This window comes from Oryx dammah, unplaced genomic scaffold (assembly GCF_014754425.2).
Source record: "Oryx dammah isolate SB20612 unplaced genomic scaffold, SCBI_Odam_1.1 HiC_scaffold_8, whole genome shotgun sequence".
Taxonomy (NCBI): Eukaryota; Metazoa; Chordata; class Mammalia; order Artiodactyla; family Bovidae; genus Oryx; species Oryx dammah.
Window position 1 is genome coordinate 29,331,795 of NW_024070192.1, and position 25,514 is coordinate 29,357,308.

Below are 25,514 nucleotides of genomic sequence, written 5' to 3' on the forward strand. Positions count from 1 at the left end.
ACCTGCTTCCTCCCTAGGGGTTGGGGACGAGGCTCCTATAGGATTCCCTCCCCACCCACCAGGAGCTCAGCACCCAGGACATGCTACACCGGGACTGGGGAGGCCTTGACGGTTAAGGACCTATAGGAACCCGGAGGGGAGAAGGTCGTGACAGCCACACAGACAGCAGATTTTAGAAAAAGTGATGATGAATATTCCAGTTGCTTATTGAAGAATAACAAAGAACAGGCGGAAAAAGGGTGAGTACGTGAACACAGCAGTCCATAAGCATTCTGATCAGCGTGGACACAGTGTGGATGGGGGAGGGGAAGAGGCAGGGGGGCTGGGCTCAAACCCAGGCCCCCAGAGGCCACCTTGTCTGTGCCAGCAGCTGCGGATTTGCATGTGCTCGAGGTCTGAGGAGCTGCTGTGGGAGAAGCAGGAAGGGAGGGGAAGGGCAAGGATGAGGGGGCTAGAGTCCTGGGTTCAGTTCAGACTGCCCCGTGTCCGGGAGAGGGTCACTGGCCAGCCTGGGGTCAGGGAGCCGGTCCTGTCCACTTCACCCGCTGCGTTCCAAGGTCACAGTCTTCCTTCAGGCCTCCAACCAGCACTTCCCTCCTTCCTTTTTGGCTGAGTTAGTTTGGGGTGTCTTCTGAGTGCTCCCAGCTGGGACCTGTGTAGAGTACAGGGACGCTTCTTCCCCAGTAATGAATGGTCAGGCCCACATGGCCTGGGTTGGAATGTAAGGCAGCCATTCCGGTGTCTTCTCTTTGCCCTCCTGGTGCTGCCACGAGGGGTCTGGAGCCCTGGGATCCCTCCTCCTCCCCTAGTCAGAGCGGGGGCCCTTGGTTGCTGTATCGGAATGGGTTATTGTGTGTGTGTCCTTGTGTCTGTGTGGGCATGTGTATATATGTGCTTGTGTGTGTGTTGGGGGCTTTCCTGGTGGCTCAGTGGTAAAGACTCCACTTGCCAATACAGGAGACTCAGGAGATGTGAGTTTGATCTCTGGGTTGGGAAAACTCCCTGGAAGAGGAAATGGCAACCTGATCCAGTATTCTTGCCTGGAGAACTCCATGGACAGAGGAGCCTGGTGGACGATAGTCCATGGGGTCGAAAGAATCAGACATGACTGAGCATACACATATGTTTGTGTTTGTGTGTGGATTTCTGTTGCCTCTGTGTACTTGTGTGCGTCTGGTGGACTCCAGTCTCCCATGGACACGGCTGAGCACGCACACGTGCATGTCTGTATGTGTTTGTGTCTGTGTGTGCATTTGTTGCCTCTATGTACTTGTGTGTGTCTGTGTGTGCATGTCTGTATTTCTGTGTGTGCCTGTGTGTACATGTTCATGTGCATTTGTGTATGTCTGTGTTCCTATGTGCATTTGTGTCTGTGCTTGTGTTTTTGTGTGCATCTGTGTATGTGTGTGTGTGCACATGGGCCCAACCCCTGCACTTTCGAGCCCCTCCATGGCCGTGCTCCCTGTCCTTCCCCGTCAGGCTGTCAGTGGGGCTGTGGGGCTTGGTGGATGGGTGCCAGGCAGCTGGGCCTGAGGGAGTGAGGAAGGAATAGCAGCTGGTACAGGCCACTCCCTGGGGAGTTTTGGCAGAAAAAGGAGGAAAATAGAAGTCAGGGAAGCTTGGGGTCAAGGGAAGAATTTTCTAGAGGAGGGGAGACTTGGGAATGTTTGAAGCAGAGAGGGAGGGACATTTGGAAAATGCTGGTGATTGGGGAGAGGAGTGAGGCCAGAGGGCGGGGTGAGTGAAAGGGGCCGAGCGTGGACAGTGGATGTCAGCACTGCTGCAGTCTGACTCGGGCCAGTCGCCATGTGCCCAGTTGCTCGCACCCCCAGCATCCATGCTATCGATGTCCCCAGTGAGCGGTGACCAGCAAAGGGCGCAGAGAGAAGATGCCGAACACCATGCCCAGGCCGGGAGCTGGTCTCTGCCTTTAACAGGCTCAGCATCTCCTGGGACAAAGACGTATCAGCCTCCGGCGCCTGAGGGCTTGCCTGGCCCATGGGTCTTCACCCCTCTGCCACCCTTACCCTCACCCCTGCCCCACCCCCACCCCACCCTCTCTTCACTGGAGAAAAATGAGGCCAAGCGAGGTTGGTAATTTGCCCAAAGTCACACAGCTGGCAAACAACAGAACTAGGACAGAAACCCAGCACCCTCTGACCCCAGTGTTCGCGCTCTGGGCGAGTGTAGCGCATTGGGTTCCCAGCCCCTCTGGGAACTCTGACTCCGTTGCCTGTTTGACCTCCTGTCACTTTGCCCACTCTTGACACGGCCCTTCACTGTCCGGACCTCAGCCAGTCCACGTGCCAGTTCTGGCTCTGCCACCAACTCCTGGCCCCTGCTTCTTCCCCAGGACCTCAGGACCTTCTCCTCCCAGTTCCCGTTTTCCTCAGGCTACCAGGTCTCGGGGATGGGACAGGCGGGTGTGTGGGCAGGCAGGCTCTGAGGAGGGGCTGATGACCGGGCGTTTCAGAGGGAAGACGGGAAGCCGCTTCCACAGCTCCTGGAGGCTGGTGCTGCAGGGAAAATGCCCGGAAATCAACAGAGGAAGGAAAGGTTGGCCAAGTTGCTGTGAGGGATGCTCACGAGAAGACTCTTGAGAGTCCCTTGGACTGCAAGGAGATCAAACAAGTCCATCCTAAAGGAAATCAACCCTGAATAGCCTTTGGAAGGACTGATGCTGAAGCTGAAGCTCCAATACATTGGCCACCTGATGTGAAAAGCCAACTCATTGGAAATGACCTTGATGCTGGGAAAGATTGAGGGCAAGAGGAGACGGGGGCAACAGAGGATGAGATGGTTGGATGGCATCACTGACTCAATGATGAATTTGAGCAAGCTCTGGGGGATTCTGAAGGACAGGGAGTCCTGACGTGCTGCAGTCCACGGGGTCACAAAGAGTCAGACTTGACTGAGCGACTGAACAACAACAAGCGAGTGTCTGGTCTAGGTTAGGCATCAGGAATGTGCAGCAGGTCAGGCCAGCAGCCTGGGAAATGCTTGGCCCATTTTGATTTTCACTTTTCATTGTTTATTTCTAACAAATATTTATTTCACCGTTGTAATTCTTAAAGTTTTTAGGAACATGCCAGAGAATGACTTTGTTCTGGTTTTTAGACTCTTGACTTTTGGTTGCAGAGAGACAGAAGCCAATTAGCTAATCATAGTCATAGGCTGTCAGCCAGGGCTTCTTGGAGGGGCCACCGGCAGGATGTCTCCAGCCTGTACTGTTCTCCAGCCTGTACTGTTCTCCAGCCACCCTGGAACCAGCATTTCACTCTTGCTCATCGAGACTCTGACCCTGCCTGACTCTGTAGCCCACTGGTTTTTCCACCACATCTGATCTTTTTTTTCTTCTTCCCAACTTCTTCAAATCAAGTCTCCTCTCTGATGCTAAAGAGAATCCCCTCTCCATATCTAGATGCACCTCCAACTGGTGGCCCTACAGCTGTGCTGACAGTGAGGGATGTAAGGGTCCCCCGACTCGTCTCTACAGTCTCTCATCTCTCTTTTCACTTCCAAGTTTTGGTCCATTCCTGCCCACACTCTCTGCTCCCTTTTCTGGCCCCTGCCATCCTTACATCCTTAAAACATTTTACATTAATATGTGGTCTGCTGAGTTGCTTCAGTCATGGACTCTTTGTGACCCCATAGACTGCAACCTGCCAGGCTCCTCTGTCCATGGGATTCTCCAGACAAAAATACTGGACTGGGTTGCCATGCCTTCCTCACAGGAACTTCCCAACCAAGAGACTGAACCTACATCTCTTGAGGCTCCTGCATTTACAGGTGGGTTCTTTACCACTAGCACCACCTGGGAAGCCCTTTACATTAATACACTTTACAATCAGCTTGTGAGTTTCTATAGATACTTTCAACTTGGTTGAGGTTACATTGAATCTACAGCCCAATGTAGGAGAACTGATATTTTTACAGTGAACATGGCATTTTTTCCATTTATTCAGACTTCTAAACTAACACCCCCCAAAGATGTCCTTTTCATTATAGGGGCCTGGAATGCAAAAGTAGGAAGTTAAGAAACACCTGGAGTAACTGGCAAATTTTGCCTTGGAGTACAGAATGAAGTAGGGCAAAGGCTAATAGAGTTTTGCCAAGAGAACACACTGGTTATAGCAAACACCCTCTTCCAACAACACAAGAGAAGACTCTACACATGGACATCACCAGATGACCAATACTGAAATCAGATTGATTATATTTTTTGCAGCCAAAGATGGAGAAGCTCTATACAGTCAGCAAAAACAAAACTGAAGCTGTCTATGGCTCAGATCATGAACTCCTTATTTCCAAATTCAGACTTAAATTGAAGAAAGTATGGAAAACCACTAGACCATTCAGGTATAACCTAAATCAAATCCCTTTTGATTATACAGCGAAGTGAGAAATAGATTTAAGGGATTAGATCTGATAGAGTGCCTGATGAACTATGGACAGAGGTTTGTGACATTGTACAGGAGACAGGAATCAAGACCATCCCCAAGAAAAAGAAATGCAAAAAAGCAAAATGGCTGTCTGAGGAGGCCTTAGAAATAGCTGTGAAAAGAAGAGAAGCGAAAAGCAAAGGAGAAAAGGAAAGGTATATCCATTTGAAGCAGAGTTCCAAAGAATAGCAGGGAGAGATAAGAAAGCCTTCCTCAGTGATCAATGCAAAGAAATAGAGGAAAACAATAGAATGGGAAAGACTACAGATCTCTTTAAGAAAATTAGAGATACCAAGGGAACATTGCATGCAAAGATGGGCTCAATAAAGCACAGAAATGGTATGGAGCTAACAGAAGCAGAAGATATTAAGAAGAGGTGGCAAGAATACACAGAAGAATTATACAAAAAAGATCTTCATGACCCAGATAATCACAATGGTGTGATCACCCACCTAGAGCCAGACATCCTGGAATGTGAAGTCGAGTGGGCCTTAGGAAGCATCGCTACGAACAAAGCTAGTGGAAGTGATGGAATTCCAGTTGATCTTATTTCAAGTCCTAAAAGATGATGCTGTGAAAGTGCTGTACTCAATATGTCAGCAAATCTGGAAAACTCAGCAGTGGCCATAGGACTGGAATAGGTCAGTTTTCATTCCTATCCCAAAGAAAGGCAATGCCAAAGAATGCTCAAACTACTGCACAATTGCATTCATCTCACACACTAGCAAAGCAATGCTCAAAATTCTCCAAGCCAGGCTTTAATAGTACTTGAACCGTGAACTTCCACATGTTCAAGCTGGTTTTAGAAAAGGCAGAGGAACCAGACCTCAAATTGCCAACATCTGCTGGGTCATTTAAAAGCAAGAGAATTCCAGAAAAACATCTATTTCTGCTTTATTGACTATGCCAAAGCCTTTGACTGTGTGGATCACAATCAACTGTGGAAAATTCTGAAAGAGATGGGAATACCAGACCACCTGACCTGCCTCTTGAGAAATCTGTTTGCAGGTCAGAAAGCAACAGTTAGAACTGGACATGGAACAACAGACTGGTTCCAAATAGGAAAAGGAGTACGTCAAGGCTGTATATTGTCACCCTGCTTATTTAACTTATATGCAGAGTACATCATGAAAAATGCTGGGCTGGATGAAGCAAAACCTGGAATCAAAATTGCCAGGAGAAATATCAATAACCTCATATATGCAGATGACACCATCATTATGGCAGAAGGTAACGAAGAACTAAAGAGCCTCTTGATGAAAGAGAAAAGGAGAGTGAAAAAGTTGGCTTAAATTTCAACATTCAGAAAACTAAGATCATGGCATCTGGTCCCATCACTTCCTGGCAAATAGATGGGGAAACAGTGGAAACAGTGGCTGACTTTATTTTTGGGGGCTCCAAAATCACTGCAGATGGTGATTGCAGCCATGAAATTAAAAGACACTTACTCCTTGGAAGGAAAGTTATGACCAGCCTAGACAGCATATTAAAAAGCAGAGACATTACTTTGCCAACAAAGGTCTGTCTAGTCAAGGCTATGGTTTATCCAGTAGTCATGTATGGATGTGAGAGCTGGACTATAAAGAAAGCCGAGCCCCGAAGAATCGATGCTTTTGAACTGTGGTGTTGGAGAAGACTCTTGAGAGTTCCTTGGACTGCAAAGAGATCCAACCAGTCCATCCTAAAGGAGATCAGTCCTGGCTGTTCATTGGAAGGACTGATGTTGAAGCTGAAACTCCAATACTTTGGCCACGTGATGCGAAGAAGTGACTCATTTGAAAAGACCCTGATGGTGGGAAAGATTGAAGTCAGGAGGAGAAAGGGACCACAGAGGATGAGATCGTTGGATGACATCACTGACTCGGTGGACATGAGTTTGGGTAAACTTTGGGAGCTGGTGATGGACAAGGAGGCCTGGCGTGCTGTGGTCCAGGGGGTCACAAAGAGTCAGATGTGACTGAATTGAACTGAAACATGTTTTTTTAAATAATGTATAATTTTCTGCAGAGAGGACTTGCACATCTTTTGTTGGATTTATTTACTGACTTTGGCATTTTTGAAGTAATTGTAAATAGTAACGTTGCAGACATTTATTTCTGGCTGGTATTTAGTAGTATGTTGTCTTTCCCTCCAACAAGCTTGCTAAACTCGATAATTCTAATAGTTTATTTGTAGATTCACTTGGGTATCTACAGATATAGTCAGAGTCTTCCCTCTGTGTCCTTGGGTGATTGTTCCAGGACCCAAGGTGATCACCCACCTAGAGCCAGACATCCTGGAATGTGAAGTCGAGTGGGCCTTAGGAAGCATCGCTACGAACAAAGCTAGTGGAAGTGATGGAATTCCAGTTGATCTTATTTCAAGTCCTAAAAGATGATGCTCCCTTACAGTTGGTCCCATATATGCGGATTCAGCACCCATAGCTCCAAGGGGCACCTGTCTGCTAGTTACAAGCAGGTTTTAGAATCAAATTGACTTGCTTTTGAATTCTAACCTCAGCATTTGCCAACTGCAGGGCTTTGAGACAGTTGCTTGGTGTTTCTGAGGCTCATTACTCCCTTTACAGAATGGGGACACCATGTCATAGGTGGACAGTGGTAAGGAATGAATGGCGTGAAGTGTGTCCCTCTGGTGGCAGTGCTGGCCCTACCATTTACATTATTTCCATCCCTGTCCCCACATCCGCCTTCCCCACGCACTCTGTAGCTCTCCCAGTTCTGGCTTTCACCCCCATCATTTTATGGAATCACCCTCATACACACTCCTAGGGTCAATGTCAATGGATTCATTTGGTCCTTGAGTTTCTTGATGCCTCTGTGGCCTTCACACGTCCATGTCTGTGACATCTTCTTTGTGACACCAAATGTGTAGCTTCTGACACCAGCTGATTCTCCCCTCCTCCACCACCAGCTGGGTGCCCACACGTGAATTCAATTCAGCTTCTGTCTACCCGGAGGGCGTCAGATAGAGGGCTCAGTCTCACAAGACTGCCCCCATTTCAGTTCAAGTCCCAAAGGCCTCCTCTACTTCTCACTGGCTATAAATTTGGGGGTTCCCATCACCCCTTCCTTAGATTTGCTCATTTGCTAGAATAACTCACAGAACTCAGGAAATGCTTTACTGTTACTTTACAGGAAATGTTCACCAGGTTATTGTGGAGGATACAGTTCAGGAACAGCCAAATGGAACAGATGGAGTTTGGTGACATGCAGTTGGTCAGTTGCTCAGCTGTGTCTGACTCTTTGCAACCCCATGAACTGCAGCATGCCAGGCTTCCCTGTCCTTTACCATCTCCCAGAGTTTGCTCAAACTCATGTCCATTGAGTTGATGATGCCATCCAACCATCTCATTCTCTGTCACCCCTTTCCTCATCCTGCCTTCAATCTTTTCCAGCATCAGGGTCTTTTCCAATGAATGGGCTCTTTGCATCAGGTGGTCAAAGTATTAGAGCTTCGGCTTCAGCATCAGTCCTTACAATGAATATTCAGCATCATTTGCCAAAGGGACAAATGAGATTTTACTTCCTCAGTCAGTACTTTTCTTTACAAGTCCGCTCAGTCAGAGAGTCTGGCTGTATCCTCTCCTCGTCGCCCTTTGAAGCACTAGATGAGGAGGGAGCCGTGGCAACAGCAGGGCCTCCAAGCAGAGCTGTGACGCGCCCAGGGCCGGCAGCTGCTGCAAGAGCCAAGAAATCTCGTCGTTTTCTTGCCTGCCCCTTGGCTTCAAAGTAAAGTTTTAGAAACCACCCGTCAAGGGTGACCACACTGAGGTGGAAAAAGTGTTTCTGAAGCTGGAGTCAAAAATTTCCACTGACACCAGAGTTTGGCACAGCAGTTCTTAGTCCAGGCGACATTCACACACCATTTCTGTGACTTCCTGGAAGCCAACATGAACCTCTCAGCCTTTCTCTGCTATCCGGTGGGGAGATGGCAGAGGACAGCTCTCCTGTGAACCAGCATCACCTTGCAGGCTTGTTGAACTCAGGTCCCGGCCCCATGCCAGAATTTTCGATGCAGCAGGCCCAGGCGGACCGGAGGGAAAGCATTGCGAGCAAGCAGCCAGGTGATGCTGAGGCTGGTCCCCCGACCACCTTGGTGACCTCTGGTCCGGGTCATACACTCGCTGAGAGCAGGGAAGTGCCAGTGGGAGTCATCAATGTGTGCATGTCCAACCCTTGGCGACCCTATGGACTGTATGCCATACTCCTCTGTCCGTGGGATTTTCTAGGAAAGAATACTGGTTGCCATGCCCTCCTCCAAGGGATCTTCCCGACCCAGGGATCGAACCTGAGTCTCTTAAGTCTCCTGAATTGGTAGGCGGTTTCTTTACCACTAGTGCCACCTGGGAAGCCCAGTGGGAGGCATCAATAAGTCCACTTAAATATGCCCTCTGTGCATCCTTTGGGGCTGAGGATGGGGTGAGAGCCGTGGTGAGGGTCAGGGCCCACAAGGTGGCCGTGCAGCTCTGTTGCTGCCCCTAAACTGCCTGGCAGCCCCGCTGGAGGTCCTGGGGCAAAGCAGCTGTCCTCAGGTTCTGTCTGCATCATCTTGAAGCCTTCCTGACTTGCAGGGTTCCTCCTGAACTGTGACTGTCAGAAACTGTCAACAGTTCCAGTCAGGCCTACCTGTTGGCAGGGGCACTTTAGGCAGAGGGATGCCATGACCCACAGACACCTTCCTGGGACCACCACGTAGCCCCAGGAAAAGTCAGCCCCTCGTCTCCCCACCCCAGAGCCAGAGAACACGGGGTGGGGCCAGGCCCACGGCTCCTACAAAGCCAGGTAGATGCTGGCGGTCACAGCGAGCCCAGCACTTGTGGATCCTGGTTGCAGGTGCTGCGTCCCCGCTGCATACACAGAGCCTCCTTTCTTCCTCCAGGAGAAGCCACTCTTTCATGAGCGGTGCAGTCGAAGGAACTGGAAAGTCCCAGACAGAGCCTATGAGCCCCTCTGGGTCCCTTTGCCTCTTCTGGCCCCTCCTAAGGACAGGGAAGCACGGCCTCTGCAGGTGGGCTGGGTCCTGCCCAGAAATAGGGTTTCTGGAGCCAAGGCCAGGATCGAGGGAGGGAAGGGGAAAGCCCCAGGCCTGGGCTCTGGGCTGGACCGCAGCCCCGGCCGGCCCTCCAGCCATGGCCCAGGAGGGCCGCGCTGAGAAGCTGCTGATCTCCACCCCGCCGGCTCCACATTCCTAGATGCTGAGGGAGGGATCCCAGTGTTTATTCCGAACAATGTTTTCCTCTGTCTGAACCGACTGGGCATTAAATTCTTCCAGATTTCTGGCTCCAGCGGGAGAGAAACTCCAACGGGAGAGAAACAGGTTTACGGCAGTTGGCAAGGGTGGGAACGCAGGGTCGGTTCCTGTACCTCGTGCGTCGAGAATTTCCATGGGTGGATGGAAAGACTGCTGGCTGTTTGGTGGTGGTGGTGGTGGTGGGGGCTCGCCCTGGCTCTGCACCCTGCCTTTCACATTTCCCACCCTAGAGGGCAAAGTGTGCTTTCTCTTCTGGAACCGGGCAGAAAGGGGGCTGAGTGCTGAAGCTCAGGGCTTGCTGTGCTTTCTTGGTTGCAATAAACTCAGAAGTTGGGCTCACATGGAACTCATTTGGTGGGGTGCTGGGAAGCTGGCGTGCATCCTGGGTCCTGGGCTGCTGTGTGGGGAGGAGGTCAGAGCTGGAGAGAGAGAGAGAGGGAAAAAAAAAAACCCTATCTTCACAGAGAAATCTAGTAACATGAGGGCTAGACTGTTGGGTCAGAAAGACCCCAACATAGCTGGTTGGGTCTCAGAACCATGCTGGTTGGTGCCTGTGATGATCTGTGACTGTTACTGTCCTTTAACAGGATGTCCTTTAGCAGGATGATCACACAACGTGGCCACAGAGACCCTCTTCTCTTTATTAACGATATAGAGACCTTTGGGAAACCAGTGGGATCAATTCAAAGATAAAGGCACCCTTCCCTTTGAACACAATAACCTGGTTCCTGGTTTTTTCTCGGGGATGATTTGCTCTCTGTGGGGTCCTGGGTGAAGCCTCAGCCTTGGGGGCAGGTGCCCTTCAGCCTTTTGGATAGGAACAGCCTAGATCCACATCAGGCAGGGGGTAGATGGTGGCCTTGAAACCCCCAGTTTTCTTATCCTGTGCTCTCAGACCCTGAAAACCTACTCCTGAATCCCTTTCATGGTTTGTGTGTGTATGCGTGTGCACGAGTGCACACATGCGCTCATGCACACACAGCAGGAGAGAAAGGTGGCTGGCCAGCCACCCAGATCCAGAGCCCAAACAGCATTTATGTAGTAGAAGGGGTGGATGGGTAAAATAATTGCATGATAGAACTTGACTTTATAATCTGGCTGCTTTCACAAAGCCATTTTGATGCAAAGTCATTTTTACTTGGTCTTAAACCACTAAAGCTACAGCTTTCTGAACCTCTCAAGGAACATGTGAAGAAAGCATCCTGGCATCATCTCTGAGCCCGACCTCCACCCCTTCCCACCCTTCCCTGTCCCCTCTCTGCCTTGACCCCTCCAGCCACAGCAGTGTGTCCACAGCATCAAGATGGCCTTGTCCAAACTGGCTTTGTTAGACGATGGCCTCATTTCTGTGGTGTTTGATAGCCATGAATTATTTATGTACACATGCTCCCTTGTAGCAGGAGTTGCATTGTTCCCCAGAGATGGGAGCAGGGTGGAAGGAGGAACTGTGTAGGGGAATTACCCCCATGGCTGGCAGAGTCCACGTCTCTGTTCAGTATCAGGAGTAGGATCCTTCCTTGGGAAGTCTGATGTGGGCCTTGTATCAGTTACTTCTTGCTGTGTAACAAATAACCCCGAATTTAGTTTCTTAAAACACACATGTACCGCCCAGTCTCCATGGGTTGAGAATCTGAGTGGGACTTAACTGCCTCTGTCTCCAGGCCTCTCTGTGGGGGACAGTTGTGGTTTTGGCTGGGGCTGTGGTCCCACCTGAGAGGCTAACTGGGGAGGGTCCCTGCCCAAGCTCACTCGCATGGTTATTGGCAAGATCAAGTTCCTCACAGGTTGTGAAACTCAGGGCCTCAGTTCCTTGCTGGCTAGAAATGTCCCTGGCCATTAGCTTTCCCCTAGGGTGGCTTATAATAGGGTTCCCCTCTGACGTACAGAGACAAAGAGAGACAGACAAGACAGAGACAGAGAGTGAGTTCGAAAAGGAAGCCAAGGTTTCTGTGTAACCTAATTGCCATGTAATGTCCCATCACTTTGATCACATTCTATCTGTTAGAAAGGAGACATTAGATGTGTGTGGCGGGGCTGGGTTTCAGAGGACGTGCGTGCTCGGCAAAGGATATTTGGGGGCCTTCTGGGAGGCAGCCTGCCAAGCCTTCTGGGCCCAGTTCTGTTCAGTCTGTTCAGCCTGTGGGCCCTGGCACCCCAGTGGTTCTGATAAGCCTGTGGCTGTGAGGGGCAGAGATAAACGAGTTTTACGGTCACCAGAGAGTAAGACACAATGTTCTGAAGACCACCCGGGGGCTGGTGATTCTGAGCTCCTGAACTGGTTACACTTGCCCTCCACTCTCTCCTCTCGTCCCACCTCCACACTCTGCCCTCTCTGGAATTCATCTAGTTCTTGTCTTGGGTGCCCATGTTACGGCATTATCTTGCTACCCACACACGCCCCAGTCACACATCAGAGAGGTATGTTCATGCCATTAGTTCAGGCTTCCTGATCTCTACAAAAGCAGATAGTTTAGAACTTACTGATCATGACATCCTTCTCCCTGAATCAACTGGATTGGAGTAACATCTGTGGGACAGGGTGTTTCTCACGGAGAAACTGAAATTTGGAAGGACCGAGTAACCTGCTCAAGACTGGACCTAAGATGCAGAGCTGGGTCTCAGAACTCTCCTCCAGCCCACGTCCCCTTTAAGCTGCTCACATACCCAAGTCTCCAGATTGTTTCCAGCAGGAATCTGGCGAGACTTTTTGGCCCGGTTTGCTCATGAAGTCATTGCAGGCTGGAGCTGCAGTGGCCTGAGGAGAAGAGAAATGGGGTCAGCTGGGACCAGGGGTGTTGAAACTGAGGGTTGTCCAGAGGCATGCCTGGGGACATTGGGGAGTTGCACGGGGCATGTGTGTGCATGTGTGCATGTGCACATGTGTGTGTGTAGGTCATAGACACACCCCCTTCACCTTGGGGGTCAGGGCCGTGCATATATCTGTACATTTGGACTCGAGTGGCTGCAGATTGACTGGGATGCCTCAGACCTGCTGGGCTTGGGTCACCTCCAGAGGGTGTCCTTTCTGCAAGCAGACGATATAAGCAGGGCTGCTGGGATCTGAAGAGTGGCATTGATGTGGGGGATGGGTGAGACTTGGGGACAGAAGTGTGTCCCCCTCCCATAGCCCATCCTGTCATCTCCCCCTGCTCCAGCCTCTTCCTGGGTGTCACAGTCCTGCATGACAGTCACCCAAGGAGGGTGAGGGCGATCCAACCTGGGCTCCTACCTGCTTCACATAACGTACCTCACGACAGAGCTGTCAAGGCCAGAGAAATCCTGTTACTGCCCCTAGTTTACAGACAAGGTCATCGAGCCTCAGGAAGTTTAAGTATCCCACTGCAGGTCACACAGCTGGGCAGCAGCCGGCCTGTCCTGCCCTCATGCTCTTAATTGTACGTGCTGTGCTGTGCTTAGTCTCTCAGTCGTGTGTGACTCTTTGTGACCCCATGGACTGTAGTCTGACAGGCTCCTGTCCATGGGGATTCTCCAGGAAAGAGTACTGGAGTGTGTTGCCATGCCCTCCTCCAGGGGATCTTGCCAACCCAGGGACTGAACCCAGGTCTCCCACATTGCAGGTAGATTCTTTACCGTCTGAGCCACCAGGGAGGCCCACGAATACTGGAGTGGGTAGCCTATCCCTTCTTCAGGGAATCTTCCCGACCCAGGGGTCGAACTGGAGTCTCCTGCATTGCAGGCAGATTCTTTACCAACTGAGCTACCAGGGAAGCCCCTTAATTGTATACTTTACTCCAAACAACTGTTTCATATGCATCTTTGTCCCGCTAGGCACATTCTCGTATGTTGCCTCCCTGAGATGTTGAAATACAAACACAGTTAGATCATAGAAACACTGTGGGAGCACCGAGGAGAGAGCTGGTTCTCGTGCAGGGCTACACGAGGGTGGGTCTGCAAGGTCGGGCCTCTGTCAGGAGAGGGTGTCCCCCCAACACATACCGTGGAGGGCCCGTTCCCGGAGAGTAAAAGTGCTCCATGCACCCCTCCACTGTGCCAAGGAGAGACACATTAAAACCCTTGTTGAATTGGATTTCTGACTCAACAAAAACTCCTTTTGTCAGAACCTCAGGACTTCCTGGCACGTGACCCGCACATATTTCCTATGTGGTAATGGGTCGCTGTGGACTGTTTGTATATCGGTGCCTAGAAAAATTCATTTAAAATGAGTAACTCAGTATTTCTCTCCAATTTCAAAGACCCCTTTCTTGATCTTTGGGTACTCGATCTTTGCTATTTTCTCTTTTAACTGCAGGCTACAGTTTTCCTGCATATTCAGCTGTCCATTTCCCCTAGAGCACCCATGGTAGTTACATGATAGTGTATTTTACCAGTTTACCTTCCTCATTCTGTGTTTTTCAGAAACCTCTTGAAATGAGCCACACCAGAGACTTTCAGATGCATGCACGCTGGAGAAACAGGAACCAGAGACGGTCAGAGTGAGGTGAGCAAACCTGGGGAGAGAGACCCCAATACCAAGTCATGCACAATGGGACAAAGGGCCCTGGTAGACCAGGCACAGATAAGACACTTGAGAGAAGAGGTTAGAGCAGGTATAAGGCCCCTGGGGGTACTGATCGGCCTCCCAAAAGAGGAGTCAAAACAGTCCTGGAGGGAAGAAAAGACCACTCCATCCTCTAAGAGCAGATGGGAGACTGCCCGGGGCCGCCTCTAGTAGCAGTGACATCCCTGTGTACGGTGGGCATGCAGGAGACGGAGCGCATGTTGGACCAGACAGGGAGATGCAGCTTCTGAGGAAAAGCGGGGTTGGAGTTCAGTCTGTTCAGGCCCTGTGGTTTTCTGTGTGAGACAGGGTTTCAGTGAAGCCCGAATCCTGGACTTGGTGGCTTCAAGCCAGTGTCTTGGGCTCATTTCTGGGCAGGGCTTCCCAGGTGGCACTAGTGGTATATCCTCCTCCCCTCACTCCGCCACTTTGCAGGAGACATAAGAGAGGCAAGTTCGATCCCTGGGTGGGAAGATCCCCTGGAGAAGGGCATGGCAACCCAGTCCAGTATTCTTGTCTGGAGAATCCCGTGGACAGAGGAGCCTGGTGGTCTATGGGGTTGCAAAGAGTCGAACACTGAAGCGATTTATATGTATATGTATGCATGTAAATGTATATGTATATGTATATATATGCTGTGTAGTTGTTCAGTCCTATAAGACTCTTTGAGACCCTAGGGAGTGTAACTCATCAGGCTCCTCTGTCCATGGAATTTCCCAGGCAAGAATACTGGGTGGGCTTCCAGTTCCTTCTCCAAGGGATCTTTCTGACCCAGGGATCGAACCCCTCTCTCCAGCATTGGCAGGCAGATTCTTTACCACTGTGCAACCAGGGAAGCCCATAGGTTATGTGTAGGTTGGGATAACTGACCTCTGAAGAAAGTGGCCACATTAGCTGTTTGCTTCCAGGCAGAGTCTCAAATGCAATCACCTTTTTTCTTTTTTTAAGAAAAAAACAAGATAGGGGTTTTAATATGATTAAGTGAAGTCGCTCAGTCATGTCCTACTCCTTGTGACCCCATGGACTGTAGCCTACCAGGCTCCTCCGTCCATGGGATTTTCCAGGCAAGAGTACTGGAATGGGTTGCCATTTCCTTCTCCAGGGGATCTTCCCAACCCAGGAATCGAACCGGGACCTCCTGCATTGCAGGCAGATTCTTTACCAACTGAGCTATGAGGGAAGCCTCCTCATATTTTATCCTTTTAATATGATTAAAGTGAAGTTAAAAAAAAATCAGGTGAAACATGGCCTTATAAAAATCTTCCAATTAAGAAAAATATACAGGTAAACAGGCAAAAAAATCAAATTAATATTATATAAGGAGAAGGAAATGGCAACCCACTCCAGTGTTCTTGCCTGGAGAATCCCAGGGACAGTAGAGCCTGGTGGGCTGCTGTCTATGGGGTCGCACAGAGTCGGACACGACTGATGCTACTTAGCAGCAGGAGCAGTAAGGATACATAAATAAAATTTTGCTCATAATTATTATCTAAAATATTAACTTTTGAAAAAGAGAGCATTATTTCTAGGATTTGCTTGATATTTATTATTTTTTTCTTAAAGATATTTGAAATGAAAGTAATACATGCCAGGTTGAAAATTCACAGTGTTCATTGCGAATGAAATGAAATTTGATTTCCCTCTTTCACTCTCTGGTCTCCAGGTCTGTGACTTGAAGGGTAATCAATGTTAGCTGTTAGCAAGTCACCATCTTTAAAGCAAACCCTGGGTTCCTGGTGCTTTGAACACTGTAGAATCGCGTGGTGGGGCCCGCTGATTGCGGCCCACCCTGGAGATGCCTGTCTGTCCTCTCATTGTTCCAGTGGAGCAGGGCTTCCTCTCTCTGATTGATTACACTCTGCGAAGCCACATGTTTTCATGGTCCCTTTACTCCTGAGCCAGCTGTCAGGCAGAGAGAAGGTCCCTGGGCACACACTGCTTCACGCCTTTCATGTCTGATTTCCTGAGTACGAAGGCAGGGCTGATTCCTGCTGCCTGTCTTTTCATCTTTCCTAGCCGTCTTGCCTGTCAGTGTACCCGGCCACCAAAAACTTCCACGGAAGGAAAAGGTTGAACAGTGTTCCTCTGATTGTGCCTGTTAAGCTCATTTTGGAAATTTTATTTAAAAATTTGAACCTTGATCTCTAGACAGTATGGCCACGGGTGCTGTTTGTTGAATGAGTCTTCATATTACATTTAAATTGGGAATTTTACTATTTATCATTGAACAGTCCTCAGATAAATATGAAATTTAGATTTGTAGTTTTACCCAAGGCTCAGTTCTACTTCCTGCAGCACGTCTGCCAAGTGTTTATTCTGCCAATTCAGCATCGTGGTTCATAGGCAGAAACTCTGCAGCCTGTGTGAGCTGCACCCAGAGAGGAAGGTGGGACCGAGTAGAGATGCACTTCACTCGGGACTTGAACTCCTCAGGACTCACTGCCCGTCACCCGCCAGTCCATCAGGACTCAGCACAACCATCTTCTCTTCTTGAACCTGTTTCATGCTTTCCCACCCTGACCTGAGTTGAGTTGGGAAGATTGTGGTCTGGCTCCTCAACGAGCCGGGTGTTCCTTGAACCGAAGCTCCAGGCCTGGTATGTGGTGACAGTGGACCCCCCATCTGCAGAGTGGCTGAGAGGACTGCTTCTGGTCTCTGCAGGAACTTCTCTTCTTTTATTTCTGGTGACTCAGATGACACGGGCCAGTTGTGTTTGATGTGTTATGGGCATGGGAGACACATGTGCTTTGTGGACCCTTGGTACTGCGAAGGGTAGACCCCTTCCCCCGACCCCCCGAAAGCAAGAGATGAACATGGAGAATCCACTGTGGGTTCTCGGGGAGAGTGGGACCCACACCTCTTAAAAGTGCTGTGTTTGGGGCTCAGTATGGATTTGGTGAACACCTGTACCCATGCATGAACTGATGTGCGTGGCAGTGGGCACTTCAAATCTGCTTCCACTTCTGCTGTCCCTCAAAGTCCACGTGTAGTCATTAGAGAACATGGATGTGCAGAAGTGTCTTCAGGAAGCAGCGTGTCCCCCTTCTCCCTCCTGCCACTGTGATAAGTCAGTGATGCCAGGCCTGTGTCAGAAGATGGGCACTTCGATGAGGCTCCTGCCTCCTGCCCCAGGGTGGTGCCCACCCCCTCATCCCCTGCCCTGGAAAGAGGCGTGGTCTCGATCATGACCAGCTGATAGCTACCAAAGCTGCCCATCGAGCACAAGTAGGCTTTTTAGCAGAGCTCAGTAATGGGCTTGTTTCTCCTCTCTTGGAGTAGGCGTGTATTTGAGGTTGAGAAGGTGACCAGCAAGTTGTCTCATAGGGAGGGGGCAGGGGAGGCAAGCTTGCCCCTCCCCACCCCTGTCCCCTCTGTCTTAGCTCTGGAATTCTCAGGGCTTCCCAGTATCATATCAGGATCTCCTGGGTGCCCCCTGGAGCCTGTCAGCTCCATAGTATTGGGTGGGGGGATGGGGCAGTGTGAAGAGGTGGAGGGAGTCTTGGTAAGTGAGCGGTGGGCTCATGGTAAGTCTGTCGGGGGGCCCAGTGCTTCTCTAGGTCTGAAGTGCGGGGTGTCAGAGAGTGTTCTCAGCCTATAAGACCAGGGTCTGCTCAGGATGAAAGTCACCATGGGAACACCACGTGGCACCAGGCTGGTTCACGTCTTAGAGATAAGACTCCCAGGACACTTCTGCCCTAAGTGGAAGCTTCCTCTTCAGACCAAAATAAATGCAGAGTAACCAGAAGGCAGACAAGGAAACGGGCAGGCCAGGGAGGAGACCGGAGGTTGAGAAGGGTAAGTGCAGAGGTGGAAAGAAACTCTGCACCAGCTTCCTGCTGGGAAAAATATGGTTCTCCATCCGTGGGGGGTGAGTTGGGGGTGGGGGTCGAGGGGGTCAGACAAACTCCTCTGATGGCTCAGGAAGAAGAGGGAGATGAGATGCAAGCAAGACAAGATGCCTGCAGGCTGAAGCAGAGCAGGGGGCAGGCCAAGCAGAAGGAAGGAAGTGGGTCTACTTTCCAGGGAGCACTGGGCCCTCCATTTGGCTTGGCTCTTCCCAGGTGGCCCTAGTGGTAAAGAACCCACCTGCCAATGCAGGAGACATAGAGATGTGGGTTCGATCCCTAGGTCAGGAAGAGCCCCTGGAGGAGGCCATGGCAACCACTCCAATATTCTTGCCTGGAGAAACCCTATTCTTGGCTGGGAAATCCCATGGACACAGGAGCTTGGCAGGCTATAGCCCTTGGGGTTGCAAAGAGTTGGACATGACTGAGTGACTAACACTTTCACTTTTTTCACTTTTTCTTTTGCATTCTGTGGGGCACAGCTTGGGAAACACTGGATTAAGACACTGTCCTGCCCATCAGGGGTGTGCATACAGCACTATTTTCACAGTTTTTGTGGGGCAAACAATCTGAGTGTTCGGGGTGGATTTGTACCCACTGATTCATCAGTCTTGCCTGGAACCCACGAAATCCGTTTGCAGGATGGTTTCCTGAGATAAGAATGTGGCTGGTGGCCATGGACAGAGTGTGAACCAGTTCTGCATGAAAGCACCATCCTTAGCCCCCACTTTGAGACACTGGTTCTTTAATCTTCCTGATTCCAGTATTAGCAGGTGGTGGTGGGAATCCTCCACAGCCCTTAATTAAAAAAAAATTTTTTTTTAAGATTTTTATTTTGATGTGGAATTTTTAAAAAGTCTTTATTGAATTTGCGGCAGTATTGCTTCTGTTTTATTTTTTTTTTTGGCTGTGAGGCATGTTATAGTAAAATTCTGACCTTGGAAATGATTTACTTTATAACTACAGTAGGATTGATGGTGGCCCTGTCAAGAGCTCTCTTCCCTGCCTTCCCCAGTGGCTCCTCAGTGGGGAGGGAAAAGGGGCAGAGAGTCTTGGAATTGCTCACCTGAGGGGCGTTTCCTGCCTGCACAAGCCAAGCCTTGTGTATGTTGCAGCTGAAAGATTTAGAATCGTCATTCAGCCTCTAACAGGGCCACTAAAAGTAGGTCCTCACACTGGCAGCGGCACCTTGGCGTGACTTCGACACGCACATTCTCAGGCCCCCAGAGCCGGCGGCAGACCCTGCATCCCTGGTGCGGACCCTGCTGGTGTGTTTTCCCAGCCCCAACCCCCAGGGTTCCCATGAAGTGGCACTGCTCTGGACCCATGGTTCTCAAAGCAGGGTCTGCTGGACACAGCTCTGGACTCACCCTCAAGCTTGTTCAGAGCCACTCAAATTCTTAGTCCCTGGGTGTTGACAGGATGCAGTGGGCATGCTCCCTGGGCCTTCCCAGTGCTCAAGGAATGAATCTATAAAGTCATCCATTCTCCGATGTGCATTTCTGGGGCTTGGAAGTAGAGAGGAGCTGAAAAGGTCGCTAAGTGGTTAATAATAAAAGCTCACCAATCTTCCTTGCTGAAGATTTGAGTTGTGGCTCTGGACCTGGGCCCAGGGATGTTTTAACAACCCTCCAGGCGGATGGACCCTCAGGTTCGAGAGTCCCTAGACTGCAGTTACCATTGGTCATGTTGGGCAGGAAGGCAGCCTTATTGCAGCCTCTGCCTGCGGGCCTGAGGTTGACTCCAGGCAGCTGCCCATCTCTGCTGCCCCTTCCCCTGATAGCAGGCCAAGGGTGCTGCCAGGGAGAGACGCGCTCACTTGGGCTCTGGTGGAGAAGAAGACGTGGTTTTGAAGTGGGGGCGTTTCTTTCTTCACCTTTTCCCTAGTCCAGCCTTGATGTAGCCCCCAAGCCAGCCCCGCACTGGGTCCTCAAAAGCCGGCAGTCAGGAGGTGGAGGCCTGGACCTGGCCTGCCCTCCCAGCATGCCCTGGGCTCAGCCCATCTCTCTGGCTCCCAGAGGCTCTTCCTTGTCTCTGAGCCGACAGAGACCCTTGAGCTCAGGCTCCCAGGGAGGCTGCTCATTGCTTTCTTCCAGGACTCTCTGTGGGAGTCCAGGCTTACAGATGTTTTTCTCCAAAGGTATCTAGGCCTTTGCTGTGAAGAATTCGGTAAACATGGAGAGGCTCGATGCAAGAAAGATGAAGATGGAAGAAGGTAAAGCTCAGGTCTTCGCAGTGGGTGGGGCTGGCCGAGGTTGGGGGGTGGTGGGGGCGGGGGAGACGCTGAGGTGGCTGCTCTTGTCACACTGGTGCGAGGATCTGGTGGCTTGGAGAGACAGAAGGGGCAGGTCTCTGGGTAGTTTCATCTTTGTCCTGTACAGTGGATGCCCTAACCCACAGGACCCTGGAGTTTTGCGTCTGCTTTGGGCAGGCAAGGACGGGTGGTCATGTCTGTGCCTGGAAGCTTGGATGCTCTTCTTCTAGAGCGAGGTGATGTCATGCATCCTGTCTCCCCCCAGGCACAGTGACACCCTTGCTGGGACCTGGAACCTTCCACGATGCTCTTCCTCATGGCCCTATCTCCAAGGAGCTCTTGTTTCCCCACAAGGGAGCCTGGGAATCACTTTAGAATCTGCCTCTTCTCTTGAGTTATAGTGCTTTTCACTGAATTCAGGCTGAACCTTTTAAGTCCCCTGCCTCTCCAACTCATATCAAAATGACCAAAGGACTATAACATTAGGGCAAGTAGGCGACACCTGAGGAAATAGGGGAGGAGACGCTGCGGGAGGGAAATTTGGAGGCCTTTCTTCTGGACCAAGTGAAGCTGCAAAGGAAAGAAAGAAGATCTGACCTGGAAGGACTTGGTATTCACAGAGGGATGGGCTGCTTGGCAAACTAATGGGTGGATTTTCCAGTAAAGCTCCCCCCACCCCAGACACCTAAAACTTCTGGCCAGCAGCTAAAGTGAAAAGCTTATGTATGTGTGAGCCTGTAAGACTTGAGTTCAAACCCACCATGTGCTAGCTGAGCAGGATGGACAGCCTTGGGCTTGTCCTCTCTTAAAGGGAGATGACATCCATTATCAGGTGTAACAAGGATTAAATGAAAAAGGCAGTGAGACTCAGCCAAGATGTTCATCGTTGCTGTTCACTGATTACTCTGTGCCAGGTACTGTGCTAAATAAAATCTTTACATATATTGCTTCCTTTAATCCGCAAGAAAGCTCTTTGGGGTTGGTCTTTTTCTAATCACTGCTTTACACACAAAGCAGCTGGAGTTAAGGAGGGGCAGAGACTTGCTCGGGATTCACAGATAAGAAGAGGGGGTGGAGAATGAATTTGAACTCAGATAGTCCAAGTGCAAAGCCCATGCTTTCAACTCCTGAGCTGCACTGTTATAAGTCCTTGACTTATATTACTTTATTTCATCCTTCCTATAGCCTTATGGTAACCATTTTTACTGGTGAAATAACACAGGTTTATAGGTTAAACAATTTGATGTATGCAAAGATTTGAAACCAAGCCTGTTGGACTCCAAGGTCCCACTCTTGACAATTGTTTTCCTTAATTAATATACTCTGTGGAGTGTCATTCTGTCTCCCAACTTTACAGATTTTCCAGTAAAGCTCCCGCCACCTCAAACATCCAAAACTTCTGACCAGCAGCTAGAGTGAGAAGTTTATGGATGTGTGAGCCTGTTAGATTTGAGTTCAAGCCCACCATTTCATTCCCACTGAATACAGGGGGTAGAGGGGCTATCACGCCTGATGGGGAGAAATCCAGACTCTGATTCCTCTGACCCCTAAAGAATGGAACCATTGCTGCGAGTGCCTCTAAAGTGCCCGTGTTTCTCTTTGCCAGTAGAACTCACTGAGAACATCGGGCTCCCAGTGAATCTGCTTGACAAACACAACCCGTGGCCGGCTTATGTCACATACACCTCCCCAGTGGTGAAGAGACTCATAGAGAAGAGCAAGGCCAGAGAGCTGGAGTGCCTGCAAACGGTGGAGGAGAGTCGGCGGGTGGGCAAGCAGAGCAAGCCAGCCAGCCTCATCCAGCTGAAGAGGAGGAAGTCTTCCAAGTCCTCGGGCACTGCCACCTTCAAGGACCTGAGGTCCGAGACCATGCTGTCTGTGTGGAGTCCCCTCACCATGTCGGCCATGGGGCCCCCGGGGGTCCCAGAGCCCCTCCACCTGCACTCAGACTCCAGGGCGAGTCCCACCACCAGCTACAACAAGATCATCTTTGCCCGGGCGCCCACCATGAGGACACTCCCTTACACGGCCGGGCGGCCGTCAGAAATGTTTTGCCTCTAGCCAGAGTCCCCGCAGCCGACCCCCGAGCTTGTATGGCAATTAAGCGCCGTTTGCCACACGTTGTGTGGCGGCCCTTGCGTTGGAACTCGCCCCTGCTGGTGCAGAGGTTGGCTGAGATCAACCCCAAGGGATGGGGGCCACGGGTGGGCGGGTGCGCTCCCTCTGGCAGTGCAATTAAGTGGGCCTGGGAATGCCAGGCTCCAGTTCCTCGTGTAGATGCTTAGGACCCAGCTGAGGATGAATCGGTTCTGGTCCAGGCAGCAGACAGAAACCACACCAGAGAGCAGGCCACTGAAAAGGCAGGAAGAGGGTTCAGAGGGCGTGGATGGAGAGGCACCTGCAGGAAGCAGCCTGAGGCATGCACCCAGGGGAGATGCAAATATATTAAGCTAGACGCTTGGTGATGGGCAGGTGGGCTGATCTCTGATTCCTGAGGGGGGCTAACGAATGCTTCTCAGCAGACGCTGGTGTCCTGAGCTCAGAGGATAGCCCTGTGGGGTGGCACCCCCGCCTCTTGGCTCATGGATGCCCATGCTTGGTTCCAAGAGTGTTGGGGAAACCCAAGAGGGACTCAGATGTTTCTGGAAGGAGTTGACACCGCCCAAGTGAATGAATATTGCTGAGGACAGGAAGCCAGCAGGAACCAAATCTGGAGCAAGTCCCTTCTTCCTCCTCCAGTCTTGACGCCCCCTCTGCCTTTTCTGATAGGCAGAGCCTAACTGGGAGGGAAATAGAAATGTGGTTTGCAGCAACCCAAACCCTGCATCTCGAAGCAGAGTGTGAAAGGATGGACTTAAAGCCAGGGAATTAAGCTTGAGTCCCTGCCCAGTGGGTTCCAAGAGATCCCACCTTGCTGTCCCATTTGGTTCCTGAACCTGTATTGGGAGGTTTCTTCCTTGGGGCGGGGGCTTACAAAGTGGCTATGGGGATCCAAGTGTCTGCTGCTGAGAGATGGGGGATTCTGTCCCCTGGACTTCTCTGAGGCTTGTGGAGCAGAGCTGGCGGGGAGACAGCTCCAGCTGAACCCCAGCTGTGCTTTGTCAGACAGCTGAAATCGGTCCACCCATGCTTGGGCTATTCCCAGCTGGCCTCAGAGCAAACGATGCTGTCCCATCTGGAGGCAGACACACTATGTGTTTAGTCACAGAGGGGACCCAATGTGACAGGCAGACCACCCAGTCTCGGCTTTGGGGCTCCTGCACTGAGCGTGGCTTCATTGATTGCATCTCTCTTCTTTGCCTCACCCAAGTGTCTGTGCTTGTGTCAGTGAAACGGTTAATACTCACCCAGCTTCTCACAGAGACACAGAAGATGCAATGAGTTAGTTGTTGGAAAAGGTGGAAGCTGCCCTGAGAATGTGCCCTCTCCACCCAGGAGCCCTGCAGAAACACTTGGCTGCACTCTGGCTGCTGTGAGCTGTGTAGAGAGCTGCACAAGTTAGGAGTTCCAGATCCATTCCTGGGTCCGCAGCTCTTGGCCAGAATGAATTCTTACAAAAATAATATGATTTACAGTGAATCTGAATGACTGTTTTTTGGGTCCATGGAACATTTACAGACTTGGAAGCAAGTGATGAATTCCTAACAAAAATTTTTCTTTTCTCTATCCCTTTATGGGAGTTTATAGCTAGAGTATACTTGGGAAGTGATGGATTATAGATTTTCATTGTGTCAGTGTTTGCAGGGGTTTGGGCTGATTTCTTTCCATTGCTTTGAAGGTAGAGTTGTTACATGGTGTTTTGTTTTATTTTTGGTGGCTGTTGCTTTTTAAATTTCTAGCTGTTTCACAGTTTTTACAAATATATACTCTCTAAATGAATGGTTGTTTTATAGATAACATTGCTTAGATTAATTCTCAGTCTGTTATAACATACAAGCAGGAGCTAAGCACACCAGCACCTTACATTGTGATGAGAATGGCTTGTGTTTGTGGCTGCAATCCAGACGCGGTGGCTTCTGGGGCTGTTTTAAGAAAGAAAAACTCTTAATTGCTTTGAAAGGGAGGAGTCTGTTCAAGGCCAAACTGGGTTCATAGGTCCAGCCACTTCAAGGACTTGCCATGTTGGCTTGAGGACTGAGGGGGCTGCCTGGAAGGGGTTCTCCTGGGGAGGCAGCTGATGGACGGAGTAGCTGGATCAGTGATGAAGCCTCCGTCACTGGAGGAAGGAGGGTGACCCTGAGGTATCAAAGCGGCTGTTGCTTAAATTTGTCTCCAGGCCCAGATGCCTCACTGGAGGTGGGGGCCCTGGAGCTGAACTTGTTCTAAACTCGTGGAGGACTCTTGCTAAAATCCTGGGAGGCCCTGGAGTAATGACAAAAAGTGGGGGAGAGACTTCTTGATGTCACAAGGCACCCACGTGCAGGTCCCCGCCCTGGGCGTGGACACGAAGCTGTGGGTCTGTAGAGCCCAGTAGATGCTTGGTGGGACTGGACTGGCTTTGTTCATGAAGCTGGGAGACTTCCTGGTGCTCCCAAGGCCTGCAAGCAGCCTTCCAGCTGCCTGGAGTCGGCCCAGGGGCGGGGCTTGGAAAGGAATGCGGATTCTTCCGAGTGCAACCTCAGCCGCCTTCTGAGTGGAGGGCCTGGGGGAGCTCAGATTCCTTTGGAGGTGCTGGACTCACAGCACATGTGGAGTCCTGGGAGTCTGCAGCCCGTAGCCACTGCCTCTTTATCTCCACAGCATCTAGAAAGTTCTGTTTGGCAGGGGAGCTGTTTTGTCTCCCCACTCTGGTTGATGTGTGAAACACCAGAGTGTATCTTTTGTTAGCCCTTCTGTGCTGCTCAGTAACTAAGGACCCCTCTGCCTCTGACACGTTGAGTAGCTGTTTTTGAGCAAATTCTCTGGCTTCCGTGCATGATATGGTTTTTGTCTGTTTGCAGATTTCACAGTTGGTGTTTAAACAGTTGACGTTTACCTTCAGCTGAGCCTGTGGTCCTTGCCATTCAGGGGTTGGGAGGGGTGGGGTGGGGAAGGTGGGCTGTAAGGACAGATGATCTGGCAGTTCCTGGAGCTGGGGTGTGCCAGCCAGATGTTTGGGGGTGGCCCAGGGATCCTCCAATTGGCAAGGGAGGCCAGGGTGGGGCCTAAGGCCAGGCACTTAGTGGAGCCGTGGACTTAAGTGACAGCGCGTGTGATTCCAAATC

General features: G+C 50.6%; 1 protein-coding gene across 2 annotated transcripts; it reads left to right on the forward strand.

Annotated features, from left to right (window-relative positions):
• Positions 1–25,284, forward strand: CDRT4 (CMT1A duplicated region transcript 4). Of its 2 annotated transcripts, none has more exons than XM_040245928.1 (4): positions 1–239; positions 14,070–14,151; positions 20,197–20,271; positions 21,917–25,284. In XM_040245928.1, exons 3-4 carry the CDS (start codon positions 20,232–20,234, stop codon positions 22,369–22,371), a joined length of 495 nt encoding a protein of 164 aa, XP_040101862.1. In that variant the 5' UTR covers positions 1–239; positions 14,070–14,151; positions 20,197–20,231; the 3' UTR covers positions 22,372–25,284. The 2 variants fall into 2 exon arrangements, with proteins under 2 accessions (XP_040101862.1, XP_040101863.1); XM_040245929.1 differs by having other exon boundaries at positions 21,920–25,284.
• Positions 25,285–25,514: the final 230 nt, after the last annotated feature.

Bases quoted from the DNA above. Each gene is read 5' to 3' on its own strand.
- CDRT4 (XM_040245928.1), top strand. From the start codon at position 20,232: ATGGAGAGGCTCGATGCAAGAAAGATGAAGATGGAAGAAG. The intron at 20,272-21,916 runs GTAAAGCTCAGG...TCTCTTTGCCAG, and splicing joins AAAGATGAAGATGGAAGAAG to TAGAACTCACTGAGAACATC.